The sequence below is a fragment of the Crocodylus siamensis genome, chromosome 13 (assembly GCF_052110815.1).
Source record: "Crocodylus siamensis isolate JL-2025a chromosome 13, ASM5211081v1, whole genome shotgun sequence".
NCBI classification, from domain to species: Eukaryota; Metazoa; Chordata; order Crocodylia; family Crocodylidae; genus Crocodylus; species Crocodylus siamensis.
The window spans coordinates 30084095-30099791 of NC_143407.1; the positions used below are offsets into that span (position 1 = coordinate 30084095).

Sequence of the window (15697 nt, forward strand, 5' to 3'; positions counted from 1 at the left end):
CAAGGCCGAGGACAAGGGGAGAATGACGTCCCGGGATTTGCTCGAGAAGCATCTATGGATACAAGCCAGCGTTTTGGTCGCTTTATTAGCCGCAGCATCGCATTGCAGGCTCATGTTCATCTTGTGGTCAGTGATGACCCCCAAGTCTCTTTCTTCTGTAGTGCTATCCAACGTAGCACTGCCGAGCCTATAAGGAAGCTGCAGGTGTTTCCTCCCAAGGTGGAGAACCTTGCATTTTTCAGTGTTAAACACCATGAGGTTCTCGTCTGCCCATTTGCTGAGCTTGTCCAGGTCAGCCTGGATCACCCGCCTGTCCTCTGGCGTGGATGCTTTGCCCCAAAGTTTGGTGTCATTGGTGAACTTGGCCAGTCCGCTCCTGACTCCAATGTCCACATCGTTAATGAAGATGTTGAACAGTATGGGTCCCAGGACAGAGCCTTGAGGGACCCCACTGGTCACAGGGCACCACGATGAGTGACTGCCATCAATCACAACCCTCTGGGTCCGACCACGGAGCCAATTTCCCAGCCAGCGGATTGTGGCGGAGCCAAGGCCACAACTGGCCAGTTTGGCCAAGAGGTGATCATGGGATACCAGATCAAAAGCTTTTTTGAAGTCAAGATATATGACATCAATCTCTTGGGATATTCAATTATTTCTGAGGTTGGCATCTGTCTGTAATGACTCCAGTCTGTTATTTAACACAGCTTGATGGTATTTTGGGAATTTTAAGCGTGTGTGGAACACTAACCTAACCCTGAAGATAGTTCATTCCTTTGACACACATCCTAAGTAAACTCTTTGCACTTCATTAGTCATCCATAAAACAAGAAAATGATGTAGCAAAAGGCTTAAGATGCAACTGTTTTCCCTGTTTGAACCCTATAGGGCCTCATCCAGCATTCATGGAGGTCAGTGAGAGTTTTTTCATTAACTTTAATGGTTTTTTGATCCGTTTCGTATGCAGAAGCAGCTGGCAAGGAAGCACCTACCCAATGTCCAGGGGGGCAACAAAGTGGTTGAGGGTGGGGTACATTCATTCCAGTCAAACAGAACGAAGATACACCATCACCAGCAGGAGATCAGAAGCACAGCTACCCCAGGCAGGTGGCCCACTCTTTTTGTGCTGTACTCTAGGTCTGACTATATATGGAGCCTAGATCTCCTATTTGTAATAGTTCCCTCTCAGAAGAGCATATAGGTAGAACTGTTGAACTCTGCATGATAGCATTTGCAGTAGATATGGCAAGAATAGGGCTCTGAAATAAAAATATCTGAGTGGTGTATTGATCCCATATTCCACTTCCTGTTTTTATTAGTCAGGTCTTGTCTATTAGGAAAAGCAACTATCAGATGAGGACTGTAACTCTAGGCTGCTGTCTTATACCCAGGCATGCTAATCCCGTTTTGTTTTATACTCAGTGGCTAGGTACAGACATTATACACAAACTGGTATAAGTGATGGGAAGCCAGTCTAAACCTCTAACAGATCAGAAGTTCAGCATGCACAGACTGGTTTAAAAATGGCAGAACCTGGTTGAAGATGGGCCTGGATGGATGTAATATCAAACTTTATCAATTTAGATTACACCGGTCTATCAAACTTCTGCACCAAAATCTTCTCCCAGTTCAACTTAGGTTGCAGTCTGCCCACATCCCAAGCACCTTCTGTGGGGGGCCCTCCTTTTCCTCCCCTCCCTCCCCCCACAGGGCAGTGTGCTAGCCTTGAATGCACTCATTTGCTCCCAGCAAGTGCTGGGCCAGCCCTGCCCTGCCCCTGGGATGTTAGAGCTATAACAGGATCCAGGATTGAGAATCATTCAGGGGTGATGAAGGAGGGGGAGCAGTGGCCCCCACCCCATGGGCACCCTGAGCTGTGCTTGCTCAAGTCTGGGCGCACACAGTGGGGGGTCTCTGCTCCCCCACCTCTCACCCCTCCACCATTGCCCAGCTCAGCTGTTACAGGCAGGCAGGAGCCAGGCCTGAGAGCTGCACAGGGCTGTCAGCAGAGCTGGGCAGCAGCAGTCGGGTGGAGTGGAGGCCCCTGCTGTGTTGGCCCAGCTGTGGTCCTCCCCCAGACTAGAGCAGGCACAGCTGGCGGATGCTGCCCCCCCTGCTGCCACTGACAGCTGGCTGCTGGTAGGGGCAAGGCTGGGGAGAGATGCCCCTCCAGGAGGCCTATAGGAATGCCCCCTGCCGTCTGACCTCAGCCAGCGCAAGCATCTGTGTGCCCACCCCACACTGAAGGGCGAACATCTGTTCCCTTTGCTCCTGATCCAGTCTCTGTAGCACAGAGAAACCTGAGTAGTTTGATTCCACCTTTGGGCTTTTTGAATGTCTGCACCTAGCCTTTTTGTGCTGCTATTTGTGATTGTGAAAGGTGCAGGGCAACAGCAAACCGTGCTCCCTGAGTTGCTCCTCTTGCTCTGATGTTTATAAACAGAAAAATAAAACTACAGGACACCCGTGTGAATGCTGTAAGGCGTAAGAACCTACCGATTTGATAACCGTGGGGCCAAGGCCCTGGATCAACATTTGTCCTCTTCAGCTTCACTAGCTAAGTCATTTTAATTGTACACTCCCAGAATAGCAAGCTATTGGAATGTGTGAAATAATGCATTTTGGCATGAGGAGCATTTTGGTGTCAAACTGTTGGTTTATTTTTTGAAATGATATTAAAATCAGCATTTGCAAAAGCTATGCTAACACTGTGATAAGTACATATGCACACGGTGTAGTTCCTGACTAAGGCTTGGTTAACTGCTGTTACTTTTTGAAACTTTGGCATGGAAAACACTACTGCATATTCATATGTCTTAGGCCTAATTTTAGCCACCTAGAGACTTCATTGTGGGATGCTCATATAATTAGAAAACTTCTGGATGAAAGCTGTTTTAACTGTTCTATTATTTCTCTTCACTTAGGGAGCTGAAATGATCAGAATGCTTTCATTTGCGTGTGTGTTGGGATGTCTTTGCTTCATAAAGTTATGCCCCAAAAGATGAGGAAATCAGTAAAAATTAATTCAGGCCCTGTTAATATAATAGTAAATCCATTTTCCTAAATTAGGGTCTTGACCCGGCCTTAACATACAAGAAGCTCTTTAGATGCGCCAGCAGTCTCAGCAAGGCAAGGAAACTCTTTCTATCCATGGAGTTAAACATATCAGCAAGTTTTGAGAGACGAGGATGGAAGTTGGATGAACACATTCCATATATCAGAACTCCAAAAAGCAATTTTTCAGTGGATGTCAAAATATTCCCTTGGGTATTCTGGTGTCAATTTGAAAATTGGATTTCCTTGTGATTGACTTCAGTCAGTGATAAAGGCAAAATTCAGTGTGTGTTTCAGTGTTTGTGTTGATAAATAACCACTTAATTTACCTTGGCTACTGAAAGGTATTGAGCTGTATGTATAGTCTCTTAAGGCATTCATTACTATTGCATAATTTGTTCTCCTTTGGCGTGTTGATTGTCGTGGGGACAATGCTAAAAATAAGGACTAAAATGTTATCTAAAACAAACAACACTCCAAGCTTTATAGTTTTCCAGAGACAGCTGATTGTTCCTTTCTGCTGTTGGAATAGCATAAAATGGCCAGAGTAAATCGGGCAGGGTAGACTTGCACCTTGTCCCTGATTGCAACTAGAACCGAGCCCAGCTTGCAGGATTTCATGGGCTGGATTCCTTGTTGTCCTGCACCACACGCAGTCGTGCATATTAGTGTAAACTGAGCACAACTTACTACCAGTCTGAATTAGCAGAACTCTGTGCAATCTACTTTAGTGCAAAGCGCGAGCCATGGAGATCATAGCTCTGTTTATCTGTCTTCGCTGAAATGAAGAGGATAATTTATTAATTTATTTATTTAGGAAATGTAAACATTTTTGCTACATAAAGTAAGCTTCTCCCCCATTGTAGAATTGTACATAATCAGTGTTTCTTATAATCAACTGATTTTTACAATTGCTTCTAGGTTCATCACTTTTTTCTTATGCTTGCTTTTGCCCTGATGTGAATTAAAAATGGTTGTTATAACCGTTACGAAAAATGCGGTTTATACTATCACTACCGGCACAGTCTTAATTATAGAGCTGCCTTGCAGCATCATTTTCACAACTTGAAACAGAATTGCATTAATTCTGTGCTACCTGGCTGCATGTGTGTTCTCAGTAAACACCGCTGCAGCTGAAAAGCTTGTTTCGTGGTAGAAGTGGGGAGTTAAAGGTTTCTAAACTACAAGAAAACCACTTGGGCCTATGCGAGGCATTTGATCTGCACAGAGACTTATTTCTACTGTCTCAGGCTTGTGAGCAAAGAATAATTTGTACTTCCTACCCAAGTCATCTTCAGATTTGCAGCTCTTTCTTTATCAGCGGTGCTGTTACTCTATCGAGAGCTAGATATGGTCATGGATATAATGAGGAGCCGTTGGAATGAGTAATCAGTAGAAGACTTCTGAGTAAGTTATTAATCTCTCTGTGCCATGGTTTCCCCCATACATAAAATAAGGATAGGGTAAAATTTTTGACCAGTAATCTGCATCCTGTTTTTAAGAGGCTCCTGACAACAGGGGTGGTCCTGATATAAAACTGAATAAGAGGTGGAGAATGGACTCTCCTTGTCCCGTTTCAAACTAGATTTTCTCTCTTCTTCAAGCAAGAAGCATCCATCTACTTGTTTCTAGGGGAGATGGGATTCTGAATGCTGGTTTCACGATACAAGGACATTTTCTAGAGTAGGAACGAAATAAGACCATTGCATACACAACACAGACGGACAACTGCGTATAACACAAGCTGGAGTGTGCTTGATTTACTATATTTCAAAGCATAAATGGTACATATTCAAAGGAGGTCCAGCTCCCTTCATATAAACTGCATCATTGTTTTTTATTAAAATTAATATTTTCACTTGGGTTTTTGAGGATTTCTTTTTAATTAAATGTGAACAATGCATTCTTGAGTAATGCAGTTTCAGGCACAACCCCAAAGCACTTAGGGCTATGTAATGTCTCTGAGCTTCACATGTGGCTCCTGCCAACACTGAGGATGATGGTTTTATGCCTCCATTCAGGCGAGGCTGTCTCATCAAAATGCATGAAGCTAATTGGTGTCATGTGACTGCACATGTTCAAGAATGGAACATAATGACTGTAGGGAAATGATGGATTAAGGAAAAAAATAAAGCACCATCCACCTTTCAGTGTACATCCACCATTGTTACATACTGGAACTACACTATCCACTATCCCAGAAGGAAAGTTACTTCACCTTTAATGCTAAATGACAGCACTAAAATGCTAGAGATGACTCCTGAGGAAAGTAATGAATAGCTTAATCTTTCTGTTTATAGAGCTTAGACACGTAGACAAGACTTTTACCTTAAAAATGTTTTGCCTAAGAGACCAGTGTGCATACTGCATGTCAGCATGCCAGGCAGTCCTCTTCACACCCCGTCCCTGTCAGCTGTACTTGTTCAAAGGACTCTGTTCTCCTCAAGGCCATTTGTGATCCATTCCCCAATTCTCACGCTTGGCTGGTTTTAATCTCTTAATTTTGGTTCCTCTCTGGATCTCCTTCCTGTAACGAAGCAGGTTCCTGACTCTTCAGAACTGTACAAGTCCTGGCTCACTTTTGAGACCAACTGGCTCGCCAGACCCATCCTGATTCTCCCATGGAGGGGAGACCCGGTGGAGGCAGTAAACTTTGGACTTGGATATAAGACTCACCGGCAACTTCCCCAACCTTGTTAAGGGTATGTATAAGGCCCTCGCCAAACCTGAGGTCTGTCTTTAGATTGGAGGCTGGATTGAAAGGGTGATATCGTGGAGCTTTTTTCATCCTGTTACAGCAAATCCCCATTTCCTCCGGGTAGGACTTCTTTCCTGTCTTGCTCAAGCTTGGCAACACACTAAAGGGTGAAGAACTGGCTTCAGCATGTGTACCAGAGAAACAGGGTCTGCCCACACCCCGCTAGATTGCAGTAATATCTCCTCCAGCATGTCTGTTGGTCCTAGACTGTGATCCAAGCCCAAAGTGAGTCTTGAAGCAGGCCCACCATGCAACGCTGCAACTTGACAAGTCGGTGGGTCAGCCCAAGCCTGGATTTTTAAAGTAAGCCTTACAAAGGCTTTGTCTGTCCAGAGAAGAGTTTGCTGCACACGTATTTCTTTTTTCCGCTGCTCCCCAACACAAATCATACGAACACAAGTTTACTTTGAGGTTGTAGGGTGGAGTGGACGGTGACCAAAAGGATTTAGGAGAAGGGGAGAGGGAAAACCTTTTCTAAGAAGAAAGCAACTAATTTTCTTAAATGATCGGGTAAAAATATTTATCAGTCTTTGTGGATTTTTTTTTTTCTTACATAGATGTGAATTCCCAAATTGAAATACTGCAAAATCTCAAGCTAGTTTGGGCAGGTATTGCTAGTAGGCAGAAAGGATAAGAAGAAGGAACCCTTTTCCAGAATTAGCAGCGCACAACTGTTAAATTCTTAGCCATTTATATAAGGAAGGACACACAGGCGGACACTAATAGCTTTTGCCTTGGTTTATAACCCAGTTTCCATCCTTCATTGCTTGCCTTTTGAAGCACTTAGTGCCCCTGAAGAACATCCAAGAGTGGAGAGAATTTACATTCCTCAGCAGACTCCATGAGCATCTTTGCTTTTGCTGCTATAAAGCTCTGGTCTTTTTTTTTTTAAAAAAAAATTTTTAAGCACAGCTAAGTGCTGTTGGGATATCATCTTGGAACATACTCTCTCGGCAGCCCTGTGAAGTTTCTTCCTTTCAAGGCTTCATCTACTGTCAGGATGTACCTGTCGATAAGATCTTTCATTTCCTGGGTGAATGGCTCAAAATCCTTCTGCCTAGCACCTGACCGCTTAAAATTCCCATCTCTGTTGTTTTCAACACACAGCAGCCGGTCCTCTGTCACAGTCGCATTTAGAAATTCCACCATTTCTTTCAGCTTGGGGATGAGGTTCTGTTTTAAGTCTTCGTAGTGAATGACAAGAAGATGTTTTCCGTATTTTAACCAGTCTAAGACGTGAGAGGCCCACCATGATGCGTAGCTGTTTACAAAGTCTGGCCATTCTAAACATTGGGGAAAAGATGGGGGGAAAATTAGATGATTTTAGTCATACTACAACTATTTTCTCAAACTTTTTCCTGGTATTACAAAGATGGGGAAAATAATGGTCCTGTGGTATTAGCTCTAATTATGGGGTGGCCAACCTGCGGCTCTGGAGCTACATGTGGCTCTTCAGAAGTTGATATAAATCTCCTTGACCAGCTTCCAAATGGTCACCGTGTGCTTGTGCAAAACCCACTGAACAGAAACTGGTTGCCGTGTGCTTGGGCAAAGATTCAAGAAGACTCGTATTAACTTCTGAAGAGCCACGTGTGGCCCCAGAGCTGCGGGCTGACCACCCCTGCTCTAATTTGTGTCCCTACAAACTTCAGGGAGCAATTGGATCATCGTTAGCTTGAAATGGCAGTAAAAAAAAAAGGCCCTTTTGACCTTAATTTAAGGACTTCCCTTTTGTAACATACTTTTCGTGGTTGGTTAGTTTTAAATGAATAATCTTTTCATTGTAGGGGATGTATGGACTTAGGATGAATAGAGGCCATGTCAAAGATCCCTCCCCAAAAAGTCTGTGTGGCTTGCCAATCCCTAATTTATAGTGCTTGGGATGCACAGGAGGCAAAGTCTGAACATACCGGTGTATTCTGTGAGGACACAGGTGTTATATAATCCAGTTTGTCAGCCATGCACCAAACAGGGAATGACATGCTCGCATCATTAAATCTTTTCATGTGGCCAGTGAACACAGGTTTCACATGTACCCTGGTCTTTATTTACCTGTAGTACAGCAACACCTGTGACATGCTTTAAAATATCCCCCAGAAAAGTCTTGGATTCTATCATATCCTCGACACTTCAGAAGTTGATATAAATCTCCTTGACCAGCTTCCAAATGGTCACCGTGTGCTTGTGCAAAACCCACTGAACAGAAACTGGTTGCCGTGTGCTTGGGCAAAGATTCAAGAAGACTCGTATTAACTTCTGAAGAGAAATTCACTCTGCCAAGATGTAAATCCCGTGGTCGCTACTAGAGCTTTAGTGCTGCGGGAGCCCTGTGACGGGGCATGTAGCTTGCTGCTAAAGGATTGCTAAAATTCAGACCTGAGGGTTGTGGAGGCCTAGCTTTGCTTAAGACCCAATTCAAACCGCAGCTCTCGCTGACTTCAGATCAGGCTTTCACCAGGAGTACCTTGCGTTTGTAGCTTGTTTGAAGCCTAGTGTAGACGCTGGTTAGCAACAGGTGGGAGGTTACCTTTGCTCTTCCAGTTCCGGTCTGTGGCGTATCCCAAGTGGCCGGCATACTTCCGATTGAATTCTGCCATGAGAGATTTGTACGGGTTCCTTATCAACAAAATGGCAGAGTCGAACATTTCAATCTCTCGCTTGCCACTTTCGTGCGTCTTCACACAGATAGTTCTTCTGCTTCTCCAGTGATCTTTTTCTCCTTTGAAGCCTGGTTTTGTTTAAAACACGTGGTTACAAGATTTAAAACACGGCCGGGTTGTGCATTATAAAGCAGAATCTAGAATGGTGCAAAATCTGGATGAAACTGAGGGACAATGCGGTTTTTTACCTAAGGCATCAGACTGAGGATTGGAAGATTTGGACTCTGCTCCTGGCTTTTTTGATGGAGAGTTGTTCATCTTATTATTTGATTCGCTTTCTGCCACAGTAATAGCCTATGCCATATCGGGACCACCTTTTTGCTGCCTCAAAATTAATGCCTAAACATACAAATATAGGGCTGAAAGGAACTTCAGGAGGTCGTCTAGTCCAGTTCCTGCATCCCAACCTGGGAGTGAATTTATCTAACTTGCACTTAAAAACTTGACAGCCCCTCTCTGTTTATCTGCTCCAGTGCCTAACTACCCTTGCAGTTAGAAGGTTATTCCTAATACCCAACCAAAATTTCCCTTGCTTTAGTTTAAGACTGATATGACTAATTCTGTCCACTGTGGACAAAGAAAATATTATTGTCCATCCTCTTTATAACAACCCTTTTTGTATTTGACAGCTATCATCCAGTTCCCCACTCCCAGTCTTCTCTAAGCTAAAAAGCCCCAGTGCTGTGCATTTGTTCTTGAATTTCATCCTACTACTGTTGGATTATTTCTCCAATTTATCAAGACCCCTTTGAATCCTAATCCTGTGTTCCAGAGTATCTGTTACTCTAGTCATATTGGTGTCATCACCCCTGGGGAATCCCACTTGGGATGACCTAGGCATAGCTGTGCCACTGGTATATTGTGAATGTTTCTCATACTTCTGGCCTTTGCTTGGTTGCTGTTGTCAGGCTTTTGGGGTTTTTTTTTTTTTGTTTTTGGTTTTTTTGGGTTTTTTTTTTAAGCTTTGTTTGGAAACACTGGGTGCTAGCTGCGGCCAGGGCTGGGGATTTTGACTGATGTGCCAGTGCTCCCGCTGGGGCTTAAATGCAGAGGTTCCTGCTGAAAGGGTCTTGTCCCTCCACTCTGATACAGGTCAATTGCCATATCTGTGGTCAAGAAAGAGTTGTACCCCATGGGGTCAGATTGGTACAGATTGTGGGAGGTTTTTACCTTTCTCTCTCGTGGGGTTGGTGGGGGGGAGGTTGTGGCTGTCTTCCTTGGATCTCTTGAGTGACTTTTAACAACCTTTGCATCAGGAAGACATTGGCCATTGTGTCAGTTGATTGTAGGCTTGCTAATAGGTTAGCCAACAGATTTGTATAGGATGGTTTCAATAGGGATGATCCTGCCTCAGGCAGGGGGTTGGACTAGATGACCTCTGGAAGTCCTTCCAGCCCTACTTGTCTATAATTCTGTGATGCCTCCTCCCAGTTATACACCGAGGCATTGATGACTACTCTTTGAACATGATGATACAACTAGATAAGCACTTGCCTTACATCTAGACTGTTTCTGTACCTTACCTGTGAGAGTGTCAAGGGAGGCAGTAACAACTTAAATGGGACTAAAGTGCCTAAGGCCAAGTTTTTTTTCCAGAGCAAGTTGTGATTGTTGTGCCTCTGTTTCTGGGTAATCAGAGATGTCTTTTGGAAAGCCTGTTCCCTGGCCCTCCCACCCCCTAGCCTCAGAAAAATGTTTACTACTAGCAGATACCCAAAATCATTAATCAGCTCTAGAAAATCTTACTGTACATCCTCTGGTGCCTTAAATTCTCATCCCAAAATTTAGCAAATGTTTTGCTAAAAATGTATTTTTATAGGCCAGTTCTGAAGAAAGGACTAAAAAAGCTGGTGTGTGCGCACGTGCGCAAGGAAAAGCCAACAGTGATGAAAAAAGACGGGCGTAATTTCCATCATCATTAACATCAATCAAAGGGAAGTCTTACTCATGGAAGCTCATGCATCTCTGATTCAGTTAATCTATAAGGTACATCTCTACCTTGCCTTCTTCAGTGGTGGAAACAGTATGCTCACTTGGGAATCTATTTGTGACTTCACAAATCAGAGCGAGCCTTTTATTCATGAAAATACTCAAGAATCGGCTCTTTTCTTTTGGTATTCTATTCAACCAGTCTCTCCTTTATGCTACATTGTGTGAGATTTAATTTTTATCAAGTATGTTTATGACTAATGACAATCTTATTCATTCCAAACAAAAGTGTCAGAACAAGGCCACGTACAGGAATTCATTTTTACTGGCAAGAATTTCTCCAAAGCTGAAGCATACGTGTGCTCAAGTCCCCTGGCTAGAGAGCTAAACAGGTGAGGTCTTCAGCCAGGAGGCACTACAGGGCTGCTTCCTGGGCTATTTCTGCCTGTAGGTCAGCCCTCCAGAGGATAGTCAGTCCTCTACCCTGCCTGGAAAGGAGGCAAGGTGTCAATAGGCAGCCCCCCAGGTTTTAAATCACCTTGTGTGTAGCCCAGATGGGCTGTCCATGGGGTAACTTAAAGCCAGAGGCACAGAGAAGCAGGGCCAGAGACAGCTTTCCTCACCCTGGGTCCTGGCTTCCCAGATTTTAAATCACTGCATGCACCACCCAGCTGAGCAGCCCACACAGCATTTAAAACCTGTGGGGTGGAAAATTGGGGTGAGGATAGCATCCCTGGCCCTGGTTTCCAGCCCCTGGGGCTCTGAAATCCCCATTTCCACTGCCCAGTGAGGTGTCAGGGGTGGCATTTGAAGCCCAGAAACTGGCTTTGGGGACAACCTCCCCAAGCCTGATTCCTGATCGCTGGGCTTTGTAGTCCCTGCCCCACTGCCTAGCTGGATGGCAGGGGTGGTATCTAAAGCTTGGGACCAGGAGCTGGGCTTGGGGGTAGCCTCCCTCAGCCCAATTCCCACTCCCCAAGTGATGCAGTACCCACCCCTGCTGCCCAGCTAGGTGGCTGGGACAGCAATGGAAAGCCAGTAGGGGCCAGTAGAGCCCCCTACCTCTTCCCTAAACCAGGAACTACCCAGTTTGGGGAAAAGGCAAGGAGCTGTGGGGCAAATCCCCCAGCACCTTCCCCAAACTTCGGCAGTCCTTGGTTTGGGCAAGAGTCAGGGAGCAGAAATTCTTTCACAAGACCTGTTTGAGACCTGGAAGATCTGCCAGAAAGGGGCACTTTTCCCTGGGAGAAATTCAGTGAATGCTTGTTGGCTGCTTATTTCTACCAGGAGAACAGCGATTCTCCCAGTAGAAATGTAATGCTTGTACATGGTCGAAGTAAGATTTGCATATTAAAACTGACGTTTGTTGTTGCGCCTCTCTGACAACAATACCTTTGTTATACAGGGTCCCATCAAAGTAATAGCTTCCAGTGTAGAATCCCGTGGCATGTTCTATTAAATGACGAGCCCACGTATTCCCAGCCCCAGGAAAACTCGACAGAGCAACAAACACTTTGGATTTGGTTGTCAGGAACTTCCTGTCTGTGCATCGGGTGTCTGTAAACACAAAATGTATTTCATTGTTAGCACAGTGTCCTCTTAGTAATTTTACTGAGAGCTATTGATTACCTGGGTTGCTGCTTCATTTTTCTGTTTATACCACAGGATATTAAATTGACTTCAGCAGTGATTCACCTACTTCCAAAAATTAATTCAGCCTTAAGAGGCCAAAGAGATTATTCTTACTACAGGTTTTCATTGGCTTTGTGTTAAGCAACGTTTTGTTAGAAGAACTGTGGCAAACTGTTGTACTTGCCAGCAAGTTGAGGTAAAAGCTTCTTCATGATTGTTTGTTAACAGCTATTTGCCTGGCAGCCTGGCTCTTCACTGAAAGCCTGAAGGTGCCATTATACCTGTAAATCAAAAGCTTTATAGGGAGTGCCACCTCCTGGAATTCAGTTAAGCCTCTTCTATGTGATTTTTAAAAGGGTCCGTGTTCGTTAAAAATGCAGTTTGCATTTATTTCCAGTTGGCATTAAGCACCTAATTTCCATAGGTGCCTTTGAGAATCCTAATGGTGGTGTTTTGGGCACCATTACAAATTGAAATTGGTGGTAAGTAAGGTGACCATATGTCCTGGATTGGTGGGGACAGTCCCAGATTTTGGAAGCTGTCTCTGTGTCCATCATTGGAAAAAATTGATATGAAAGTCCTGGGTTGGTCAAAAATTGATAGGAAAGTTCGATTTTTCTCCAGGGAGGCCAGCTAATGGGCTGATCCCTGATCTGGACTCTGCTGGGCTGTGAGTGGAGTCTCTGGCCCAGTAGACTGGGGTAAGTGGAGCTGCAGGGTCATTGCCCAGCCCTGCTCCTGGGAGTTTTGGGAGAAATTGGAGCCCTTGGAACCACAATGAGAAAGGGAGGAATAACGTTATCAGTAACCATGCAGACACGACAAGGAAGAACGAGGTGGGAGAAAATGGCAAAGAACCTTAAAGTATTTTGAAACCATTCATTCAGGAATTGCTTTTCCTGGCACTGAAATGAAGCCATTGCTAAGACAGAAAACAGAAGCTTTTTTTTCAGCAGTTGATGATAAAGCCACAAAACAGTTTAGCCAAGGGGAAAAACTGGTCACCACGTGCTACAGAAACTGCAAGGATAATTTAGAAAGAGGCAGGCAGAAATTTTTGCTCTGAGCATCAGGGCCAGCTAACCCCCTCTATGACCAGTTGATATAAATGAGTGTAGTTTTTATTGACTTCGTGGATCTACGCCCAGTAAGGAACTGACTGGTTACAGCTTTTACCTTGCACTGGAGTCTGGTAGACATGACAATAATTTTCCTCTCTTGGCACTTTGACTGTGCTGCTGATATTCTGCAGCCTACTACAGAACAGCCTGTCCATGCTGTCGTGAAGTGTGAAGTGTGTGGTGGGGTAACCGCAGTAGCATTCTGGCCCGCTGACAACTGCCAGGGGAAACTCCTATCGGGGGGGGAGAAAAAAATGGTTAGCTATGTAAATGCCACAACAGCAACAATCTTCAGAGCATGCTGTTAATGTAGGAACAAACATAAATCTTTGGAAGGGAACTAGAAGGAATGATTGCGCATTGTTTTTCATGTGGGCTTGGAGCTGGAGCCCATATCATGTGATAGCTTTTTTCTGAAACATGCACTTGTTGAAAATTTTCAACTGAAACATTTTCCAGTTCTGTTTGCTATAACGTTTAAGGCCGGAAAGGACTATTGTGGTCTTCTGCTCTGACATTTTACAGAACCTAGGCCTTACAATTCCACCCAGTCACTTCTGCAGTAGAGGAAATTACCATATTTACTTAAATACAAGACATAGTTTTCCTTCCTCTTGTAATTAATGAATAGAAGACATACTTTTCCCTTATAACGCATACAAAGAAATCACACTACATACAATGTCTAACATAAAGCTTCTGCGAAAAGCAGCATGTGCTCAGCAATGGAAATCAACTACGATGCTGATTAAATGGAGCCAACGCTGTGCATGACTCTAAAACACATGGTCCACATAGGACAGACATGCTGATGGGGAATTTTTTTTATTTTTTTTTGTGGCCCTTAAAAAAAAATGGTCAGGTGTTTCCTCTGTATGGAACTGGCACTGGGTCTGGAGTATTGCAAATACCAGGCCAGTATTGGGAGGGCCTGAGCCAGCCCTGACACCTTTTTGGTGCCAAAAATGCTACGTCTGAGAGGCCAGGATGCTGATGAGAACCTAAATTTTTTTTTTTTTTTAATAATATATTTCGTGTTCCAGATCAAATTAGCTAAATCGGTTCCAAATCATACCAATTGAGTAGAATACAATTGTTTAAAAAACCATATAGATTGAGCAGAAAGAACTCAATCATTCTAAACGCCATGTACAGTGCTGTAACCAGCAAGCATCCTCCATCCCAAACTCTCATTCTGGGATTTCAGATACTTCCAAATCCATTGGGAGGCATCCTACGTGCAGGCCTAAGCCCACAGGACTCGGATGCCTCTACTAGGCTCCAGCAGCAGGGAGGGACCACAAGGATAGATTAGTGCAGCCCATCTGAATAAGCCACATGGTAGTGCCCGTTTAAGCACAGCCCCCCTCACTGCTGATTCTTTTTCCATCCATGGTGAGCCACAAAATTGCATACAGTTCACCCATAATCCCCCTGTTGGCCTTTCGCTCAACTTGGCCTGTATGATTAGTGGGGCCCCAGCCGCATTGAGGTGAAGTTGAACCAAGTTGGCCTGCGCCATACATATACATTTTTGGAGAATCCCAGGACTTGACAAGAACACCCAATTCCAGTTGTGACTGGGGGCTAATTAGCACATGCATCCTTCACAGGGGGCAACTGGAGTGCACACACATATTAAGAAGTGCTGAGCTGTGAGGTCACCATGGCTTGAAATGCTGCTGACTCTGGTGGGACCCAGCTCAGTGAACTATGTAGTAAATCACAAACCTTTGGCTTTGGCCCAATATCATGCACAGTTTCTCCTACATACATGTAGGTGCCAAAGTGCTGCTCAAAAGTATAGTTTTGGAGTACCTGTGTGAGAATTTGCAGCAGTTTCAAAAAAAGTAACATGCATCAATTGTGGGTAAACTGAGTGCATGGGTAGCATATGGATATTGCTACAGCCATGTTAAATTTCAAGGACAGTGTTGTCAGATTTGCTCCTCACTTCCACCTGCTTGGGGAGAGTAGGGTCTGACAGTAAAGAGGTGGCGAATGGGCTGCCAGGGGAAAAAAAGTTGGGGGGAAACGAAGTAAAGACCCCCAGATCTATTTTCCCCTGTTATAGCTGTGGGAGGGGAAAAAAATTCAAGGCAAACATCCAATATTTAGATTCTGTACCTGAGAAATTATAACCTTTTATGAATTTTGCCATGCATAGAATCCAATTATGGGGAGGGGTTGTCTTCTCTTCCAGTAAATAGGGCATTCTTTGTAGCAGTCAACAACCCTAATTACAATAACTTGATACTGAAATACAACATGCAGCTTTTAGAAAGGCATCCACCCGTGGCATTCTTAAAGACAATATCACTTCATCAGCTGATACAAAGCATCATGGCTCAGTTAATATTAATGCAACTTGTGTGGAAGAAGCTTGGACTGCAAGAATTCCATTTTCAGGAAAAAGGATTGGGTGGGGGGGTGGGAAGCAGGGGGTCACCAGATTAAGTGCTAAAGCTACTTATAGGAACAATCCAAGTCCGCCAAGAAGAAACATTTCACAGTCTGATTCATTCACACGTCGGAGAACAACA

At 44.2% G+C, this 15697-nt stretch overlaps 1 protein-coding gene across 2 annotated transcripts in view; it reads right to left on the reverse strand.

The window, feature by feature from the left end:
* Positions 1-2366: 2366 nt before the first annotated feature.
* The window catches only part of WSCD1 (WSC domain sialate O sulfotransferase 1), a 54116-nt gene continuing 40785 nt past the window's right edge, over positions 2367-15697 (reverse strand). For both annotated transcript variants that reach the window (XM_090026154.1, XM_090026153.1), the window contains 4 exons: positions 13210-13387; positions 11794-11958; positions 8340-8540; positions 2367-7095 (listed from right to left, as the gene is read on the reverse strand). In XM_090026154.1, the coding sequence (XP_089882280.1) occupies positions 6743-7095; positions 8340-8540; positions 11794-11958; positions 13210-13387 (897 nt within the window). In that variant the 3' untranslated portion in view covers positions 2367-6742. The remainder of the gene's footprint in view (positions 7096-8339; positions 8541-11793; positions 11959-13209; positions 13388-15697) is intronic.